The sequence below is a fragment of the Myotis nattereri genome (assembly GCF_964212035.1).
Source record: "Myotis nattereri genome assembly, chromosome: 17".
In the NCBI taxonomy this organism is placed as follows: domain Eukaryota; kingdom Metazoa; phylum Chordata; class Mammalia; order Chiroptera; family Vespertilionidae; genus Myotis; species Myotis nattereri.
The window spans coordinates 8000557-8019018 of NC_138092.1; the positions used below are offsets into that span (position 1 = coordinate 8000557).

The 18462-nt window shown below is 36.1% G+C and overlaps 1 protein-coding gene across 2 annotated transcripts in view; it reads right to left on the minus strand.

Moving 5' to 3' along the window:
* Positions 1–3253: 3253 nt before the first annotated feature.
* TRIQK (triple QxxK/R motif containing) overlaps positions 3254–18462 on the minus strand; it is a 38070-nt gene continuing 22861 nt past the window's right edge. For both annotated transcript variants that reach the window (XM_081110946.1, XM_081110947.1), the window contains 2 exons: positions 12615–12700; positions 3254–5326 (listed from right to left, as the gene is read on the minus strand). In XM_081110946.1, the coding sequence (XP_080967072.1) occupies positions 5213–5326; positions 12615–12700 (200 nt within the window). In that variant the 3' untranslated portion in view covers positions 3254–5212. The remainder of the gene's footprint in view (positions 5327–12614; positions 12701–18462) is intronic.

Genomic DNA, 18462 nt, shown 5'->3' on the forward strand with positions numbered 1-18462 from the left:
AGTTGTGGTTCAGTAAAATAAAATTGTGGTATACCTCCATGAGCTACAATTTAATGAACCTGGAGCCTCATTTCTTGGGAAACGTGGAGCTCAACAATGCCGCTTTGTTTCATTAAATGCCCTCCCGGCCTGTGTGGACATAGATGTGACTTGTCCCTAACAGATGATAAAAGGCAGCAGACATCATTAGTGCCCATCACATGACTCCTGGCACCTACTGGAGGGGCCACTGTTTGCTCATGATCAGAGGTAAAATCTTCCTACAGATTGATCTGAAATTACTTCTTTACTGTTCAGATCTAGCCAGGAAGCCAAGTGTGGCTTTCCATTTCATCCTTAAAAACCTACTTGTGAGGTTTTAATCATGTCAGCTCTGCTTTTCAGAATGTTCTGAGGGGGTAACCATGTTCACAGAAGAGGGCTCATGGAATAGTTTATTAGAATTTTTTTTTTAAAAAAAGGTGCCACCTCTTGATCTGCTCATTACTAGGCACAACCTGAAGCCAGGCATGCACTTTTATTAAAACATTAAAAAGCTACAGGTTGTAGCTTTCTGAGGGGCTACCACATACAGTTAGATTTTAAGGCTTCTGCTGTTAGGTGTTTCTAAATATTTCATGGTTTCTGTACTTTCTTGACTTGTGTATGGTAGCACAGCAAACGCATAGGAATTAGTAACAATAGTAAATTTTAGGTTTTCCAGACTTGCATTTCTTTAAACTTTGTAATAAAATTATGTATATTAAAAAAACAAATGAATTTTAAGAGATTTTTGAATGTTTTTAATCTCACTTTATAAATATGAAAACAGAAAAAGGATCCTCTGAATTTCATGTTAGGTACAGGCTGGGCACACCAATGAAGACCTGCCTTGTCACACTCCGTAGAACAGCAGCAGAAGCAATTTACAAGCAGACAGATAGCTCAACACTAAAACGGACGATAAACTAGAATGATACTAGATATTGAAATATATTTCTTCCAGGCTTACCAAGAAATTTCAGATTTACACAAATAATTGCATTGAAAGAAGTCAGGGGAAAATGCCGTGCTAAAATGGGTGTCCGTAAAAACAGAACTTTACACACGCTATAGCCTTTGTAGTCACCATTTACTTGGTTGGTCCAAATATTTACAGTTCATTGTTATGACTGCCAAAACTGGCAACTACAGGATTGTTGTCTCAATTAGGACAGTAAACAGACTGTCTCTCTTTTTTTTTAATGAAAAAAAATCTAAAATGTAATACTTCACAGTTTAACATGTTTACTCATTCAAACGAGCTAAAAAATAATGGTGTGACATCTGTTCGAGAGGCACTGGTACCTCAGATTTTGGCTGCCTCCCCACCAAATTGGTTGTTGTTTTTAAAAAATAAAGAATAGAGGGAGGTGCTGTCATCAAAAAATCTTCTAGCATTTAAAGGATCTTCTTTTTCTAGAAATAAGGATCTCGAGTCTGTTGCTGGTGATAAAAAAAAAAAATTAACAAAGAGGCAAATGCAGAATACAGCAGCAGATCCATGTTTTTGCATGAATTTACTGACTCACTATGGATACTGCCCCGGTGCTATAGTTATTTAAGTGACTCCTCCGGTTCCCTCTATATAGACCCTGTACAAAATAGTAAGAATGTTTATGTAGGTACTGAATTCATCTGTTACAGTTGTTTTGTTTGTTTGTTTGTTTGTTTGTTTACTGTGGGTTGCAGTGATTCTAGATATGGTGTCAATGGAACAAACTCTAGCAAACAGCATTCTATAGAGGCGCATGGGAGCCAGCCACAGAAAAGAAGGCAGTGCTGCTAAGGGCGAACGAAGGGTAGAAATCTCCCCAGAGAAGTTTCAGATAAGTGTCAACTAACTGTTGGTAAAAAGAAAACAAACTTATTTTAGATAGTCTCTGCCTCGACAACCTTCTATTATGAAAGAAAAAAAAATACATTAAAATGTACGTTTATAGAAGTTGACTTTTGAAGTTTATTTATCTAAAGCATACTTTGCACTACTGAATTATCACTGACTATGTATTTTAGAATCTGGAAAATATAGTGCTTTAGCATTCATATAAATATAAACATCATAATGAAAATTTTGCGTTACTTTCATGAGGAATGAAGATGCATACTGAGTTATATTAAAAACATTCGAGTATAGAAAAGAGGAATTTGTCTTTTCCACAGTAAATGTAATGCTGGTTTCTTGATATTAAAGAGAACCAGGATGAAACATATATACGTCCCAATTCAACCAATGACCATAAATGCTAAGTGTTAAGAGTTGATGAATATTGTAATTTTTAAATTTTATTTATTAGGTGCACATAAATTTGATCATCTAATACATACAAAAACTGTGCCAGACTCTAGGAGGACTAAAAAATATTAACTGAAATTTTAACATGCATTTATTAAATACGTGTAGATCACTATATTATTGAAATTATAAAAATGAATAAGGACATATTATCAGTATCTTACAATCATTGGTTGGGATGGGGGTACTCTTTCCATCTTTATGAAATATTGAAAAGACAGAAAATCTTCAAGTGTTTTGCCACCTTAAAACAATAACAAACCCCATGCTGCTACTAAGATAGACTTTTTGTTCATTTGTTTTAAAAGAAATTCTAGATGAGGTTATATTTTTACAATATTTCTTCTCAAATGAATTTTAGTCTTTATTTTATATCCAAGGTTCATTCACATAGGCAATATGTTAAGTCTGCTGCATTAGTTGCAATTTATTCTGCAGAATATGTGAGCAGATCCTAACATTCTGAAAAGTCATTATAATTTTCCTGTATTTGTCTTCTGGGTTACTCTGAGCAGTCAATTATTGGGGGGGAAAAACCCATGCTTCAAGTTTGTATCTGGTGCCAGTCACAGATTTATGCCAAACACCACTTACTACTCAAATGTGCAGCCCCCTGGAGCTGCAGGCTGACTACCACCTACCTCTTCAAAGATTGAAACCAGACTACGATCTGGGATTTCTCTGCAGAGGACTGGCTGCTTCCCAGTTAACGTGAGTATGCAATATTTGCACTTCACAAAAACAGTATTATATAAGCATATGTTGTCTCACTTTACCTGCTATTTATTAAAATCCGAGTTTAGCCTTTGGGACTTACGGTGGTCTGTGGCTATCCTAAGTCAATCAGTCATACGGACTAGCCACAGGTTCAGGGTATCAGAAAACTAGGTAATGACACTTTATTATTACCTAGTGGGTTTTGTTTTGTTTTGTTTTTTTCACGATAATATTCAAACATTTCCAAGAGTATAATCATCTATTTTATATATTACGAATTCTGTTATATGTCACTTGGATTGGTATTTAATAAACAATTACTACATATCCTCTCATTTAAATTATCACTGAAATTAGCAGTAACTTTAGTAAGACTGTTTTTAATGCCATATGGGAGGGGGAATAACTACATGAAAACTGTTCACGTAAATGGAATAGGAGTGGAGAAAAAAGTATTTCTTGACATGTGGCCTGTCACTTGGGAAAGTAAAAGGCCCATCAGATCCAAAATGCCAGCTTGGATATTCCTTTGCCACCCACTCCACAGACAGACATACCACATGGCATTAAATGCTGTAACCTTTCCTAAAAATGCCATTTGGGTTGGTCTGCTGCGGTGAGTGTAGAAGAACTCTTGGTCTGCCTCTTGAGTTTGTGATTTCAAGGGGAAGAATCCAGTAAATAACACTGTCTAAATTTTGCCCTCAAATGTTTGGCATAAATGATTTGTGAGAATATTGGAAATCTTGGCTGTTTTCACACTGATGAATAATTATGCAACTTGAAAACATTCTGCAGAACATAATGCTATAGTCACATCCACTATTTGCAAAAGTCTCAAAGAATCTGTAGGGTATTTATGAAAGCTTTCTTCCCTTGGCAAGTATGGAAACAATTTTAACATTTTATTTATTCTTCATAAGTAGAATGCATATACTATAAAACATTTTGTGCACATGTTTCAAACTATTCCTTTTCTATAAATCTTTATATAAGAAAGTAGTTATCTATCAGTAAACAGTAAACACATATTCTTCCATTTTCTAACCTTTATGTATTCATGTGTTCTAAAAATATGAAGAAATTCCATTATCAATAAAAATATTGAATATATTTGTCATTATAGTGTAACAAATGCAAAATAGCTTGAAAAAATTATATAAACAAAAAGCTGTGTATGCCAGTAATGAGACATATATTTTCTACTTTTTTTTCATAAGAGTTCTAATTGGTTATCTGTCAAGAGAAAAAAATGTAATTTTGTAAAATACCTTGTATCGTTCAGCTTTAAAAGATAACCATGACCCACGAAAATTATTCTGAATAGGTAGGACTTCTCCTAGTACCATATGTGAAAAAGACTGCACAATTATATGACAGATTGCTGCATAAAGCCCGAAAAAGAGAAGCAAACTGATACCGCAAGCAGCCAGAACAACATAATTAAAATAGAATTCCAAGTTTATATTAATAGTCTCATAAGTTAATTAAAATCAAGATCAACTGAACTTTCTATTTACACCAGCTTAGACGACCTAGGAGGAAAGGAACTCTATTTCAGAGACATATGTGGCTCTTTGCGCTTCTGTCATCCAGGTGCCACTTCTGATGGAGCACATGTGCACTGAACAGTTGGCAAAGAAGGAAAAAGATTACTGTAGCTGTCTGTGCAGATAGTCTCTCTAATGATACAAAATATGTCTGGAAAGAAAGCAAGACTTCTTTGTAAAACGAAAAATTTCCCATGACTTTTCGCTCCTTCTTCGGCCCTGGTTGTGATTTGAGTATGTTTCTGTAAATAAGGATATATACTTTGGCTTCTGATGTATGCATGGAACAAAAATAGGTTTAGGAATCTGCAAGTGATGGAGTTATCCATGTAGACTGGTAAAACATCTGAAGGATTTGGGATCTGTTTCCCATTTTATCTAAATGCGCCATGAACAGGTTTCCTGTGTAAGTAGGAGGATTTATGAAAGTATTCAGTAGCATACACTACACTACATTGCTAGGGTAAGGTTCTTTTCTTGATACACTACGCAACTATTTAAAAAATATTTCTCCAAAGTGAAAATACTAGCAGGAAGAACTCAAGATGTTGTAGTCTCAGTATTCAGAAAGCACTGCTCCCCAAAGGTCCTTTTATAAATATTTTCTTATAATACATTGATTGCTGCTCAGCTAATTTTCATCCGGTTCCAGATGAGGGTCAACATCTGTGGACAGTCTGAGATAAAAGAAAGCATAGAAAGCCAGTAGGAGGGCCAACAGAGCTGCGAGTACAAGGCCAACTTCCTGAGGAAGAAAAAGAAAGTAGACTTGAAATTGATAAAATGAGATTCATTAATGTTATCAGTTTCATCAGACAAAATAACCACGATTCCAGTCTTGAATGAACATTTTGAAACTAATAATCACATTCATTTAAACACTTTTGCCATTAAGAAGCATAATTTGACAATATCCATTTCAATGGCAAGTACATCAGTGAGTGCGTCATTCTATATTATTTTTATTTAATTTGTTTGCGTTTCACTAATAGTGAAATTAACATTTATACTTTTAAATATGTCTTGATAGTTTGGATATCAAAATGTTGGGGACAAGAAATGTTGTTTGTGCCTACAAAGTTTATCTATTCTCTATTTGGTTATGTTTAATTTTATTTCTTGCTTCAATAAATTTATTATTAGTTTAGCACTTAAGTCACAGATCTTTAAAAATTAAATGATCATTTCTTTTCTAATAGATTATGCCTCTTTAACATCTTTATTAAATACTAGAGGCCCAGTGCACAAATGGTGGGGCCCTCAGCCTGGCTTGTGCCCTCTTGCAATCCGGGACCCCTCAGGGGATGTCAGAGAGCTGGTTTCAGCCCAATCCCCACAGGCCAGGCCGAGGGACCCCACTGGTGCAGGAATCCGTGCACCAGGCCTCTAGTATGCATATAAGATCTTTGGTTAATCTCTTCCCGCCCTCCCCCTTCTTCCCTTCTCTCTGAGATTCATCAGTCTGTTCCATTTTTCCATGCCTGTCCGCTGAGCATCTGCCCCCTGGTAGCCAGTGTGTGTCCTAGCTACCAGTCAAATGGTCGAATGGTCTCTTAGGCTTTTACATATATACTAAAGGCCCAATGAAATTAGTGCAAGGGCTCGGCTCAGCTGCCTCGGCCCTTGCAGCCCCAACTGCCTCGGCCCTCACAGCCCCGGTTGCCTCGTGGCCCTGCGTCCCAGCCCACTGGTCATTCCAGAAGGTCATCTGGACGGTCGTTATGGAAGGTTGTTCTGCTGTGCAGTGTAATTAGTATATTGGCTCTTTATTATATAGGACTAGAGGCCCGGTGCATAAGATTCATGGACTTGGGGAGGGGGGGGCGGCGTCCCTCAACCTGGCCTGTGCCCTCTCACAGTCCAAGAGCCCATAGTGGGGAGCAGGCCTAAGCCGGCAGTTGGACATCCTTAGTGCTGCCGCGGAGGCGGGAGAGGCTCCCGCCACCACTGCTGCGCTCACCAGCCGTGAGCCCGGCTCAGGGCTTCTGGCTGAGTGGCCCTCCCCCTGTGGGAGTGCACTGACCACCCAGGGGCAGCTCCTACATTGAGCGTCTGCCCCCGAGTGGTCAGTGCGTGTCATAGCGACTTGTTGTTCTGCTGTTGGGTCAATTTGCATATTAGCCTTCTATTATATAGGATAGATTATTTTGTTGAACCTCTAATTTTTATATTCTAAATTCTATAGATTATATAATGTGGTAAGACAAACTGAACACTCAGTTCATGAAGCATGATACAGTATAATTCATCACAAATGTGAAGAATGGCCCTGGATTTTTCCTTGGTAATTTAATGTGGGTCATATTAATCAATTATGTTGAAATAATAGTTAAAAAAATACTACATATAAATGGCAATATTCATACTATGTCTCAAAAAGTCTATAAAATTTTAAAATATATACACACCATCAAGGAATTTCCTCAATAGTAACATATCACTTGGCTAAATACAAAAAACAGCAAATAGTACCAGTTCCATATCCTAAAGGGCCTACCACTGCCTTCTAATTTTCACTCATTTCTCATACCCCTTCCTGGCATTATTTTACGAAGCAGTAATTTATTTGCACTCACATGAGTGCATTTTACATTTCATTAGAATGCAAAAGCAATAATTCAACATATGCCAACTAATAAACGTTAAAAACACTAAAATGAATACGTTGTGGTGAAAAGGGGGCCATGAGAAAAGCATTTCGGGGAACCACACACTGATGGGCGGATAAGGTGTAATGTTAAGATTTATTGGAGCAAAAACAAACTGTGCCCAGGTGTCGGTGTTTCACCCACAGCTCTGTTCTGTGGCAGTCCAGCTTCTGGGGTCCCAGACCTGCACCTGTGCTCCCCAAGCCCAGGAGGGCCAGGGTCCACTAATGCCGAATTCTCTGTGCCTCATTTCTCCACCTGTTCATCCCCCACCAATCCTGCACTGGGGCCACACCTGGGCCTCAGCTTGGGCCATGTGAGTACCAGAGAGAGAGAGCAAGCACATGAACGAATGAATGCACATGTGCTACCCCCAAGGGCCTTTGTTAAGCTTTGCTTATATGACATTGCTTTTGGGAGAGAGCAGGCCTTCTTTCAAACTCACCAATCTCTTTCCTAATCCTTCCCAGGTCTATGCTGGGTCCTTCCCCTAACCAATCCTTTTTCAGGATCTACTGGGTTTCCTGTCCCTTATCCAATCGGATCCTTTTCTGAGATTTCCCAGGTTAGGCTCTGCCCTTTATGTGGCTATTTTGGCTCCTACTGTGCATGCCTCAGAGTTTTGCCTCCTCATCTGGTTTCCGCTGCACACATGCTTTCTCCCCATGTGCCATCTTGGCTTCTACTGCCCATGTGCCTAGCAAAGAATTTCCCAGGGAGGGAACTGGTCGTCCCCAGGGGAGACTGGAAAGCCAGTCCCTCCCCACTACCCACTGGGGTCGGGGAGGGGGGGGCAGGGTATAGGGGAGGGGGAGGTGTGAATCCTCTTGGCAGGGGTTCAGCAATCTCCTGGGGTATCTGAAGCTATAACTTCCACACTTAATCAGGCCTAGGCATAGCCAGTTCTGTTCCCGTTCCCGTTTCTTTCATTAATTTCTAACTAGCTGCCTAGCTGCCTATGCTAACAAACATGGTTTATAGTCAACAGGAAATGTTTACCTGATTGTTGAAATTATAAATGGACACCTTATACAGATTTTTAATTTCATAATTACATTTACTTAGATTTCCAAACTGTGAGAATAAATATTAATAAAAGCCATGGGGTTAAAAGATTCAGTGTCAACTATTTTTCTAAGATTTGATTTCTCTGATCTGATATATAATGTCAAATGAAAGTGAATTTTTCTTTGCTGCAGTTTGGAACATTCTGGCATCTCCAAAGGGCATGGTAGCATCAGACAGGTTTCATTCATTTTCTTACAGCCACAGCTGTGCTCCCAGACCCATCTGGTTACACAGCGACCAATTCTAAAAGGACGTATAGACAAGTGGCCCACATCTGCAAAGTCTACCTGTTCTCTATAGTGGACAACAAAGCTATCCAACAGCCTTGATGTCCACTCACACGTATTTAACGGAAGAATAACTTCTGTGCTCTTGACTGGAGGCCATAATTCTCATCTCATTGATAATCGCCTCTAATTGGGGCTTTTCAACCTCTTCTTGTCCTTTCAAATAACTATATCATCTTACTGTACATTTTCAGAATATCCAGAGGCATTATAAAAGGTCTTAAGGGTAGGAAGCAGAGAACATTCATAGGATACAAGGTCAGAGGACCCATTAATTCAATTAAATCTATTCAATATATGGTGTGGGAGGGAGGGCTTAAAAAGTATTGGATGGAGAGGTATAGCAAATAAATTTTTTTCCAAATGTCCTATTCTGTTAAGAAGACGCGTATTACAGGAACTGCATGTTTGGAGGGTAAAGCACGGTAAAGTTAGAAGATACTTCTTTCAGGATGCACTAACCTTAACTTAGAAACCTGTAGGCATTAATGGCTCCACCCCCTGGCCATTTTTAGTTTTAAATCAGAAATAACAAAAAATAAAAAATGTTTCCAGCTGGCTCATCTGAAGGGGTTGTTAGAAGGATCTGGTTGACACTTGGATATTTTTGTTTATATAAAAGAATTGTTTGATACTAAATTTTTTATTTTTATTCTTTTATTATGATTATACTTTTCAACTAAACATTTCAATAAACTAATTAACTATTTATTTAACAAATTCAGCTTTTCCTTCTAAATACTAGGAAACATAGGTATTTATAATCTAAAAATATTTTTAGTGATTTTGTAATTTTTGAAATATAATCTTTTAATTGGACAGCAGCCAAATAGCACATATTATTGTGCAGATATATTTTAGGTGATATTCATTGATTAGTGGGCCATACATTAGGACATTTTGTTTACATTGGTAAGACACAGGAAATAAAAATAGTTTCTCAATAGAAATTAATCCTAGATTCTGACTGCTATTCTTATTCTAAATAATGACTGTTTCCTTAAAACATTTTCTATTTCTAAACATACACTTACAGAAAGTGCTAGAGCCTCTGAAGTTAAGGACCCTATTGTAAAATTCTTTATATTTCCAGCTCATGATTTCTCAATAAATACTGATGACTTTCCATGATACTAAAATCTGGAAATGATTTTTTGTATACATTCCTCTAAGATAATCATGTCTTATTAATCTTTCCACAGGTTCTACAACATCATGGTACTTATTGTAATTTTTAAATTAATAACAAAGGATTAAGATTTATACAATTTAGATGTAAAGTTTATTAAAATTACATAATGCTTTGGAAACTTCACATCAGTAATAATACTACTACATAACACTATTTCCACAGCAAAACTGAGAACATTTTGTAATATATAATGTAGTCACACAATGCAGACTTAGTTGAAATCGGGGATCATCAGGCCAGTGACAAACATCCAAGGAAACTCTTATTTATACAAACCAGTAATAACTAACACAAATAAATACTTATTCGATCTGCTAACAATTCATAAAGGACTTCTATGTGCTAGGTTCAATGTTAAGTATTTTCCTTTTAATATTAAACTCTCCTAACACTGTGAAGTAAATGGAATAATCTCCACTTACAAATGTGCCAGCTTGAATTCAGCTGGATCACGGTAAGAGCAAGAGGCAGGAGGGATTTGATCCTGGGCCTCTTTATGTTGTGTTCATTGTTGTCATTTCTGTGATTTCTCTATTCCATGCAGCTACTCATAGTTTCTGTAGATTTAAGTTATTTTAAGACCATAACTATAATTCATTTTAAAGAATAAGCAGTGAAGTGGTAAACTATTGTCATATTATGGCCATCCTGTATCAACCAGATAAGAGTCAAACATGTTTGATGTTCATTAGTCCCTAGTTGCTTCTCTGACATTATCAATATGGATAAAATGACTCGCTGGGGAAATTAATAGCATTAAATAGCAAGTGCTAAAAGAAACTTTGTTATTTAAAATCCTATGCTAAAATGACAATGTAATCAAACTTTGACAGGGCAAACTAATTGGTATGCCAGATTTGAAATGTAAAACACCTCCACGGTTCTGATTCTAAAAAGTTTCATATTATTTAATGAGCTCTTTACATAAATTTGCAAGCAAAGTAAACAATATTTAAAGTTAAGGCTTTTCTCCCATACGCTCATAAACCAAAATGATATGCTAGCTTATTTTTAAAAAGTTATGTTCTGATGTCAGAAACTCTTATGCACATACTTCAAACTGTAAATGAAATCTAAGAAAAATTTTCTCATAAATAAACAAATTCCACATTGCTTTTTAAAAAGACAAATAATTGCACTATAAGGTAGACTCATCTCACACTGGGAACATAGTTATTTCCTTAAGTTAAAACAATAACAATAATAAGAGCAGCCCGCCTGGTGTCTCAGTTGGTTGGAGCATCCTCCCATACAACAAAAAGATTGAGGGTTCATTCCCAGTCAGGGCACATACCTAGGTGTCAGGTTTGATCCCCATTGGGGGTGCATACAGGAGGCAACAGATCAATGTTTCTCTCTCACATGATGTTTCGATGTTCTCTCTCTCTCTCTCTCTCTCTCTCTCTCTCTCTCTCTCTCTCTCTCTCTCTCTCTCTTCCTCTATCTCTAAAATCAATAAACATATACATGGGTGAGAACTAAAAAAAATTATAAGAGCAAATAAAAAGGAAGATGTGTATGAGAAAGTGGCATATATTTATAGATGAATGGCTGCACTATTTCTCAAGTTTTACATTACAGTTGTTCATTTTATTGTGCCACATGTGAAGTTAGCTGGCCCAATATTTTCTAAAAACAAAAACACAACATTGTGAAAAGTCAAAGTGCATAACATATTACCTTGGTGAAAAATGACTTCTGTAATGTTCTCATTAAAAAGACAACAATCGGGTAACTAATTGTAAAAGAAAAAAACTAAGCACTGCTTTTAGAAAGGTTATGTTATGGAAATAATTTTTAAAATGAAATTTCATATGAAATTAGAAGAAAACTTCAAAAGATTAATCATCTCTCTTTTAAACAAAAGGGCAATCTACTTTTTTATTTTCATTAAAAACTGACCCAGCACTAACTGAGGAGATTGTATTATAAAAACATATCACATCACACGGCCATGCTTGATCAAAATCAGCAATCAGGAGTAAAAAGAAGCAGTGTTTCATCATAATAGCAAATTCTGGAAGACAACCAAATATATCATCTGGCAGTTCAACAGCTGTTACAGCTTGGTAGTAATACCTTGGCATTTGCTATAAGCTATAACTTTGAAAAATTGATTTTTCATCTGCCAGATAAAATACCCAAAATCTTCTTTTAACATTTTAATATTTAAATAAAATATATGTACTAGTCATTACAATTTGACACACTTGACAGTAAAGCCACCAAATTAATTTTCCTATTAATAGTTTGATTTGAGTATAAATACTTGGCAAAGAATTGACATGGGTAATAATGGAAATGTAATTTTGTTGAATTTCATTGTGCTAGCACAATGGATTAATATCTTCTAATATCAATCTCAGTTCCTTTTCTGAGAGAACAAGTTTGGGAACATGATTAGAATTCCATCATAGAGAGAACTGACAACAATAATAATTCAAAGAGTAAACTGACATATATTAATGATCTAAGAATATATAATTACAACTAAAATTTAAACAACTGTCAAATGAAATTTACTGAAAATGAGAATTTTTTATTTAGGCCACATAAATCACTGAAATGTATATTTAGTAGTTGGAAAAATAAATTGCAAATTTAAGTATAACTGGTTCTTGCAAGTGACACAGTGTTTTATTTTAAGACCTGGTAAAATCTCGGGATAAGAAGGATGTTTCCCATTAAGTAAATCCTTTATAAAAACCTTCAATTCTGGCATTCGACTTAGATTTTGAAATGTCATAAAACATTTAGAACTCAACATTTATGCAATCCAGTGACAGAAAACAAAGTGGCACGAATAGATCACATCTTAAAGTAATCAAGTATAGGTACCTTAATGCCTATTGCTGTTTTCTTTGCTTCTGCTTTTAATTTGGCTGCTCGTAAAATAGGTTTGGTTTTTTTATAATCCTGTTTACCTAGAAAGAAATAATTTCAGACAATGAGTTATGCTTATGTATACTTCCAGTTTAACAGCCATCTGAAATGTCAAAGAACGTTTAAATAGAGTAAAACTGGGACACGGTTGCAAAGTAGTTCCCAGTTATGGAAACCATAAACTTGTCTCCCTAAGATCAACTTTTCCTCCTCCTCTACTTTTTCAGGAAGAAGATTTGACGGGCATCTTTGATTTGCTGAGCAGTGATTATAAGAAAAGACAAAAACTTCTTTTAGCGAATAAGATGTTTAAAGTACAGAGAGTAAACCTTGTGGAAACATTTGGAAACAAATGTGTAAATAAATGAGTATACATAAGGTCCCATTAATGGGTAAAGCTAACTTTGTCTTCATAATTGATTATAAATTCATTCATTATAAATTTATTTTATTATTTTATTATGGATATTTTAAGTATTTAAGTAGTTAACTTGAGAAATATTGTCAAGTTTTTCCAAGTAAGAAACTCAAAAAGATAAATAAATAACTTTTAGTCACTGAATCTTTTAGAGAACATACGTATTTAACTTTTGGTTCTTTTAATAGAAGACAGAATAAATATGGCTAGATAGAAGATATAGGATAGCTACATTTAGATATTAGTTTTCATTTCCTCTACCACATTTCACAGCCAAAAACGAACAAAACTTAGTGCCACCAAATATCTTTTTTTGGGGACCATCTCATGACGCCACTGAGTAATGCCTATTAGTCTGTAAAGAAAATAGATTTAACAATAACAACAAAATCACTGACTAGAATAATATATATTTTGTTAACCACACTTTTAACTAAGAACTGGGTCAAATGAGTCTCAAACATAACAGTATGTTATTCTGAGTGGGACTGAACATTTGACCATATAATCGCTTCAGCTGTTTTATATTCTGTTATGTGGCCTTGTTGTTTCCATCTTACTCTCTTTCCTTTCAATGATCAGTTCTTTCCAAAAATTACCTCTTTTTTCTTTAATTTCCACATCTTCCACACACTAAAATAAATTCGAAAGCAGTTGATCTAAACTAAAATACATCATGCACATGCAATGCATGATATATTTCTCAATGTATCTGTGTGAGCGAGTAGAGGGATTGAGCAAAAAAAATAAAAGAAAAAAACTCATGGATACTAGTATGGACAACAGCAGGGGAAATGGGGTTGGGGGTAGATGGAGGAGGGAACAGGAGAGATAAATGGTGATGGAAGCATACTTGACTTGGGGTGATGAACACACAATACATGTAGACATGATCTGTTGTTGAACAGTGCACCTGAAACCTGTATAACTTTGCTAAATAGTGTCCTCCCAATAAATTCAATAAAAAGGAAAAAAATAAACATATAAATAACTAAACAACATTTTTAAAAATTAGAAATGGCAGAGAGGAGTCAATTGGATGGGAGCGATGAAGAAATGCTATAGTTGTGTCCATTAGGCACATAAACGTGTTTGTTTGGCTAGGGGTATATTTTTTAAAAAGAGTAATATTCACTGACTAATATTCACTCTGATTTCACATCTCAATGGTCAAACTATTCATGCCATTATTCCTGCTGAGATATGAAACTTTCCAGAACAATGAAAATGGTGACATATCAACTGCCTCTGACAACCAGTTACAAAGCAAGTTTCTAATGAGAATCTACAGACATGTTTACAGATTATAGATTTGAGGTTAAGCAGGCATTCTTGTTCTATCTCATAGGTGCCCTATAATAATCTCTAGATGCAATAGGGGGAAAATAAGCAAATGAAAAAAAGATTATCTTACATTAACCAGTACGCTTTTCATACACATATGCAATATTCTGGATGGTGTGTCTGCCATAAAACAAACTCAAATATACCTCAAAGAGTAAATGTTAAAGTGAGAATTTATCACTCTGCTTCACATCCCATATAACCATTGGTTAAATGTGTTCTATTTCGATTCAAATCCTATAATCTCAGAGAATATTGCAGATTTATATTACATTTGATATGAACATTTGAAACTGTATTATAAGTAGATGATTTTAAAAATTATTGTACATCTGGCACTGCCCCACATAGTGAATCTGTCATTAATTCAGTACTCTCCTTGCTGACTATGATATCCAAAAGTATATACTGCAACACATGGTTTCAGTCTACTCAGTGAAAACATTTACAGCAGCCATCTATTAAGTTATTTATAACTAAAACCAGATCTTTCCATTATATCCAAAGAGGTTTTCAACATGTTATTTTTGTTATGGCTTCAAGAAGGAAACCACCTGGTCGATGTGGCTCAGTTGGTTGGAGCATCATCCTGTGCAGAGAAAGGTCATGGGTTCAATGCCTGGTTTGGGCACATATATGAGGCAACTGATCAATGTTTCTCTTACACCGATGTTTCTCTCTCTCTCCTCTCTCTCACTCTCTCTCTCTCCCCGCCTCTCCCTCTCCCTTTTCCTTCCTCTCTTTCTAAAATCAATAAAAATATATCCTCATGAGGATTAAAAAAATAAAGGATGCCATATGTTCACGGTCGTAAAAAATATATATAACATCTAGAAGGCCCCACCTTCTTCTAAGTACTTACATTTAGAAAATACTAGATTTTAGATATAGATGGTTTCTTGACTACATTGTGTCTGATTTTGGTTATACTAATAATGCAATAACCAAAGTAGCTATTTAGCAATTGTTCATTACATTTTATCAATGGGAAAACCTAGATAACCCAAGCCTATGAAGCCAATCACGGGCAACTCTGCAAATCACATCTCCCTAGGATTTTTTCTTGCTGCTATTAATCTTCTTTTGTTGATGTTAGTGTTTATTTATTTAATTACTTTTATGGTCTAATTCTGTAAAGTTTGTTCTTTGTCATATACAGGCACTTAGCTTAATTTTCATCTGACTGACCGATAGTTTTCATAAATGCCTTGAACATTAAGTCTTCTGGCTTCACTGAGGGGCTGTGTGTGTGTAGGGCGGTTGGGGGGGAGGCGTATACATTTTCCTGGATCTGTCTTAGCCTTCACTTCCCGCTAGCTTCCTCAAGATCATCAAGAGAAGAGATTATAGCCCTTTCTTTCTTGGCCGTGGTATAGCTGTGCACAGCCTTATGACTTTCTATGATTCCCAGGAATGTGTGTCAAAGATTTTTAAAGACTCTATGGACATCTTATTGCCTGGTTTTGTTTTATTTTAGGTTTTTTAGGTCAGCCACATACTAGCCCCAACTAGTAATGCTGACTCAGGTAGTTGTAATGTTAAATACCCCATACTCATTGTTTTTGTCAAATGACATGGGAAAAGGGCTTTTCATAAAGACTGAGCTCTAAATCAGGTAAAATAAAGACAAGTTCTGAGAATGGGCTTTCAGTGGGCTGCTATCCAGGTCCGACAGTGACAATTCTCAGAGGATTTCTGCCTTCTCCAGTGCCTGCAGGATGTGGTTTTTCACAACCACTATAGTTGCAAGACGAAGGAGAGGAAAATGGAATTACAACAAGTTAAACAAAACAAAGCACAGCATTCTTACTGAAATCCAGCTGTTTTTCTTGAATAAACATTCTATGGATTGTTCTAAGACTTTTGTTAATTTCCAAATATCTGAAAAAGTTGTTTTTAAGAATTTGTTGCCACTGTTTGTTTTGCTTTTATAAAGCACAACGTTCAGAAATAAAGACTTGGATTACTCACTAAAGGCAAAAGGCTCATCAAACCAAGATACTTAACAGAGACAAGAAGATCTAGAATGAATATTGGAGGAGACAGGTCATAAATTACAACTACAATGACCAACCAGAGAACTGATGATGATAACCTGAAAGTGTATTTATTTGCTTGCTCCTAGAGTGTAATGCCCATTTCCCCAGACAACCAATTACTCTGTAAAATCAGCATTATCAAATTTTAAAAAATATTTCTTCTTCTTCCTTTAGGCTGGGTCACAACAGGAGAAGGAAGGGAGGGAGGGAGGAAGGGAGGGAGGGAGGGAGGGAGGGAGGGAGGGAGGGAGGGAGGGAGGAAGAAAGAAAAGGTATCATTCAGTATCATTCAAGATCCTGGCCTTACAGAACAGCAGTGCTAGGCTTGGTTGGGAAACACCTGGGTAATTGTTGAGGATCTTCTTAGATCCTCTTTGGGTTTATCCTATATAATAAAAGGCTAATATGCAAATCGTCGGAAAGGCAAAACAACTGGTCGCTATGACACGCACTGACCACCAGGGGGCAGACACTCAACGCAGGAGCTGCCCCCTGGTGGTCAGTGCACTCCCACAGGGGGAGTGCTGCTCAGCCAGAAGCCAGGCTGATAGTTGGTGAGTGCAGCAGCAGTGGCGTAGTGGCGCTAAGGATGTCTGACTGCAGGCTTAGGCCTGCTCCCTGAGGCATCAGTCAAACATCCCCCAAGGGTTCCTGGCTTGCAAAAGGGCACAGGTTGGGCTGAGGGACTCCCCCCACCCCGAGTACATGAAAGTCATGCACCCGGCCTCTAGTTTTCATGATAAAAGAAAGACAAAAATCCAAATTGAAATAGCATGAAAATGAGGGAGAGGGAGGGAAAAGAGGAGGGAGAGATGAAAAGGTTAACTGATTACTGACTGATTCCAGGAGTTAAGCATAGGAGTTTAGTTGCGATTGACCTGAATTCAAGTCTTGACTGACTATGCAGAACTTTCTCTTCCCACCAACAGTTTCTGTTTCTTGCTTCACTCTGGAATCATGGCTATATCCAGCTCTGGCTCACACCCCTTTAAAACTAAGACCAAAGTGTAATGGGTACTTTTCCTTGGATTCATTTTAATTATTCTTATACCCAAACGATTATCAAGTTTCTTCCAATTACAGAAGAATAAGATAATGTGTCTAGTTCCCACTGCAACCAACTTTAACAAATCAAAGTAGTTTGTCTTTAATTTTTCCTGTTAAACACAGATTGATATACTTGAAAACGCATCGTACATAATCAACAGAATTTTCAGTCTTAAACAGGGAGTATGAGTATCAACTAAAAGCAAAATCATAACTAAAAAGAAAACACTGATGCATAAGAATTTTCAAATTATGCCTGGATTTTTTTATAGCAAAGATGATACTACACATGTTCATATTTTTTATTTACATATACTTTGCAGACAATCTATGTAGTATCTGCTTTTCAAACAATATTTTAAAATGCCATTTTCAGTAATAATTTCTAATAAGTAGGTATTATCTGTTTTAAAAGTCCTTTCTTATTCAGTATGATTAATATATTTAACGTTAGCATAGGCACTGTTTCTATAAAGAACCACAAGTAGCTATAAAAACATATAGTTAATAAAGATCATAAATAAGTTGGTACCATAATATTATCATTTACTATTCTTACGTTACATTTAGAAAAGAATAGAATTTATATGCTCTATTTGATACAAAATAAAAACCTATGTTTATGTCATTATTTGATATTTAATGCAATACTCATTTACACCTATGCCACTGCTTAATGAAAAAATACATTACTTAATTGCTTTATGTATTTGCTTTTCGATTCCTTAGCTTTGCCCACATATAAGACTGCATCTTTGCCCTGGGTTGGTATTGCTACCCAAGTTCATTATCATGTGAATATCTGGTTATTGTTTTATAAATGTTCCTCTTTCAGAAGACCCGTTTTTTTCTTTCTCGTCAGTGGACTTTATACCAACCGCACTCATTATCATCATGTGGCAGCAATGCTCTTCCTCTGCCTTAGCTGCTTTAAAAATTAATGCACGGTTATTTT